The sequence below is a fragment of the Verticillium alfalfae genome, genomic scaffold, assembly GCF_000150825.1.
Source record: "Verticillium alfalfae VaMs.102 supercont1.4 genomic scaffold, whole genome shotgun sequence".
NCBI classification, from domain to species: domain Eukaryota; kingdom Fungi; phylum Ascomycota; class Sordariomycetes; order Glomerellales; family Plectosphaerellaceae; genus Verticillium; species Verticillium alfalfae.
Window position 1 is genome coordinate 1,687,541 of NW_003315035.1, and position 3,062 is coordinate 1,690,602.

Sequence of the window (3,062 nt, forward strand, 5' to 3'; positions counted from 1 at the left end):
GCATTCCTGGCACGCATTTAGTTTTGCGTTCATAATGTTCAATCTATCGTCTCGAGGCATTGGTGAAGACCGGCAAGGAAAATGAGCTTTTCGTGGGAGGGCAGTCTCGGGATCTGGGGGAAAGGAACTCGCCGATATTGCACCATTCAGATTGCCGGACGTCCAACCTGAGAACATCTGGTCAGCCCAGGCTTGGGACTCACGATCACGCTACGTCTACAGCTATCGCTGGGATGAACCCGAGGCACGCTACAACTGTATCTACGATGACCTGCCGCTGGCAGGCTGGTGGCCATGGCCTAAGCCAGAAGTATCAGCGTCAATAAAGGAGGAAATTAGGCCAAATTAGCTCGGGATGACAATAGAAGCAGCGGCAGTGTTATAACCACCTCTATGCCGCACTTGCGCATGATGCTTCGATATATCACGAGGGAGCACCTTTTGTTTGCAAAGTGCCACGACGAATGTGCCTTTAGTTTGGTCGTCTCGTGGTCTTCCTTGGACATCACGGATTCTTCTCCTGGGAAGTGGCTGATGAAACTGCTTTACTTCATGTTCGGATGAACGATAAAATGTGAAAGCAAAACAAAACGACTGTAATTGTGGATAATGATGAAACGCTTTTAAAGATAAAAACACGCTTAAGAATGCTTGGCCTGAACAATCCGAGCCGCAGCCCACAACACCATGACCAAACCGGCGGCGACCACAACGAACTGCCCCTAGCAGCCGAAGTGTACCCCGAGGGTCACCGGCCCCCCCGAGTCCTTGCTCTCTGTCGTCCGACGCCCATTGTCGGGCGGGCCCCTGCCATTTTCAAGGTCGTTGCGCCCAGAACCACTGAACAGAAAATCATGTCAGCTATTGATACCAATTTCGGATGAAGCTGACTGTTCGGATGAAGCCGACTGTACGGAGGAAGTTGGGAGTCGGGGAAGAGTTTACCTTTGGGCCTGGGCTTCAGAGGCCCGCGGGGGCCGATGGGCGTCGGAGGAGGAGGGGAGGAGGGGGGGCGGCTCTGCTCGGGGGCCAGCCGGCGCGGCAAGAAAGCCAGGGTCGAGCGAGATGGTGATAAAGTTAAACGATCTAGATGGATGTTTCTGATTAGTATTCGTTTTCAGATGAAGCTGGAATGGATGGAATGGTACTTACTCCATATTGATGAACTCGCGTTGAAGAGAAGAGAAGAGAAGAGAAGAAGAGACAAGAGACGGCTCCCTGACAGAAGAAATATGGTACATTTACAGAGCCAGCACTCGCTGGATGTTCCTGACTGAATAGCAGAAGCAGCCAGCTTCTATCCTTCCCAGATCAAGAGGAGGTACCTGGCCATCTTTAGCTTTCATTGCATCTGCAGACAAGATACGCCTGCCCCCGAGAGCGGTGACCAGGTACAGACCCATGACCGGACATTCACCAAACTGCAAGAAGCCATCTGGACGACAAGCTGGAAGGCAGGTAAGGTCGGACCGAAGGATACCATCGACGGGGGAGAGAACCACTGCTTGATTGCAGAAAGAAATGTGCAGGTGCGAACCTTCGGCTCAACATCAACGGCACCTGCCGCTCATCATCGTGCCAACATGTAGACGTTCTATTGCACCATTTATACGTACATGCCCATGAGTCAGTCTCTCCTGCTCAAGCTTTCCCTCACAGATTCTTCACCTCGAATCGCTGCCTCAAGTGCTGCCCATACCTGATAATGGCATATGCCACCGGGATCATGACCGCCGAGATGATGCCCAAGACGGTGTTCCCCCACCCGATCCCGAGCGCCTCGTACATCGGCAGTCCTGCCAGCGGCAGAAACGCACCGGCCAGCGACCTAGCCACCGTGTTGGCCGCGAGCGCGCTGGCGGCGTACACGGAGAAGGCGTCGACGAGGTAGAGCTGCAGCGACATGAAGATGAGGAGGTTGCCGAAGCCGGCGACGGCGGTGCCGAGGATGGGCACGATCCAGTGCGTGCGGCCCTCGTCGGCGGACCAGCCGTACCAAAAGAGGCCGATGGTCAGGAAAATGGCGCCCCAGGGGAGGGTGACGAGTCGATACTCCGGCTTCATGCCCTCACGGGGACGGTTGGCGGCATCGGCGGCGGCATCGGCGCGGGCCGCCCTGGATTTGAGATAGCGGTCGGAGTAGACGGAGAAGAAGACAAGACCGAACATGGAGCCAACGCCCATGCCGAGGAAAGAGAGGCCTGAGGTTCCGGCAGTGAAGCCATAGTACTTCATGAAGACTGTGGTGAAGGAGGTGAAGAGGATGTATAGATAGCCGTAACCAATGGCGGTATACAGAGCACTGGACCGTCAGCGGTTGCATGATAGGAAGGCTGTGTGTGAAACGTACCAGACGATGGAGATGGGCGAGATGGTCAGCAGCTTCAGAGGCCGGTAGATGCCTCGTTTGAAGTAGTCGGTGGGCGACAGTCCACTATCGAGCTTGGACCGCAATGTCTGGTTGCCCGTTTCCTTACGCATTTTATCGACCTTGCGCTGGAGGAGTATGATGGCATATGTTTCTCGGAGAAACAACACCATGACAATGCTGATGACGCCACTGAGAATCGCCACGAGCCAAAAGGCCCAGCGCCAGCCGATGTCCTGGGACATATATCCGCCGGCGACAGGGCCGAGGATCGGCCCGAGGAGAGGCCCAATGGCAAATGAAGCCATGGCAGCGCCGCGCTTCTCCTGACGGATCATGTCGGCGATAGTACCGCCGCCGTTGGTCATCGGAGCAGCGCCGAAGAGGCCGGCGAAGAAGCGGAAGACAATAAGCGAGCTCAGCGATGGGGGCTAAGGCGCAGCCAATGTTGAAGCAGAAGAATCCTACATTAAAAACGTGATAGACTATAGTGCGGCCATAGATTTCACTCAGCGGCGCACACAGCAAGGGACCCGCGGCAAAACCGAGAACGTAGACTGGCAGCTGTCAGTACAGCAAGCTGTGAAACGCGAGACAACGAGCGACATACCGGAAACGACGAAAGACGCCAGCAATGGACTGCTGCTGCCGAACTCGCGCATCAGGTCTGGCACGCCAGGGGCGAAAATGCTAC

The 3,062-nt window shown here is 55.4% G+C and overlaps 1 protein-coding gene across 1 annotated transcript; it reads right to left on the minus strand.

Moving 5' to 3' along the window:
- Window positions 1–1,653: 1,653 nt before the first annotated feature.
- Window positions 1,654–2,736, minus strand: VDBG_03975 (caffeine resistance protein; the record flags this gene model as incomplete). The annotated part of the gene is made up of 2 exons (XM_003005976.1): window positions 1,654–2,229; window positions 2,356–2,736. 2 exons carry the CDS (start codon window positions 2,734–2,736, stop codon window positions 1,654–1,656), a joined length of 957 nt encoding a protein of 318 aa, XP_003006022.1.
- Window positions 2,737–3,062: the final 326 nt, after the last annotated feature.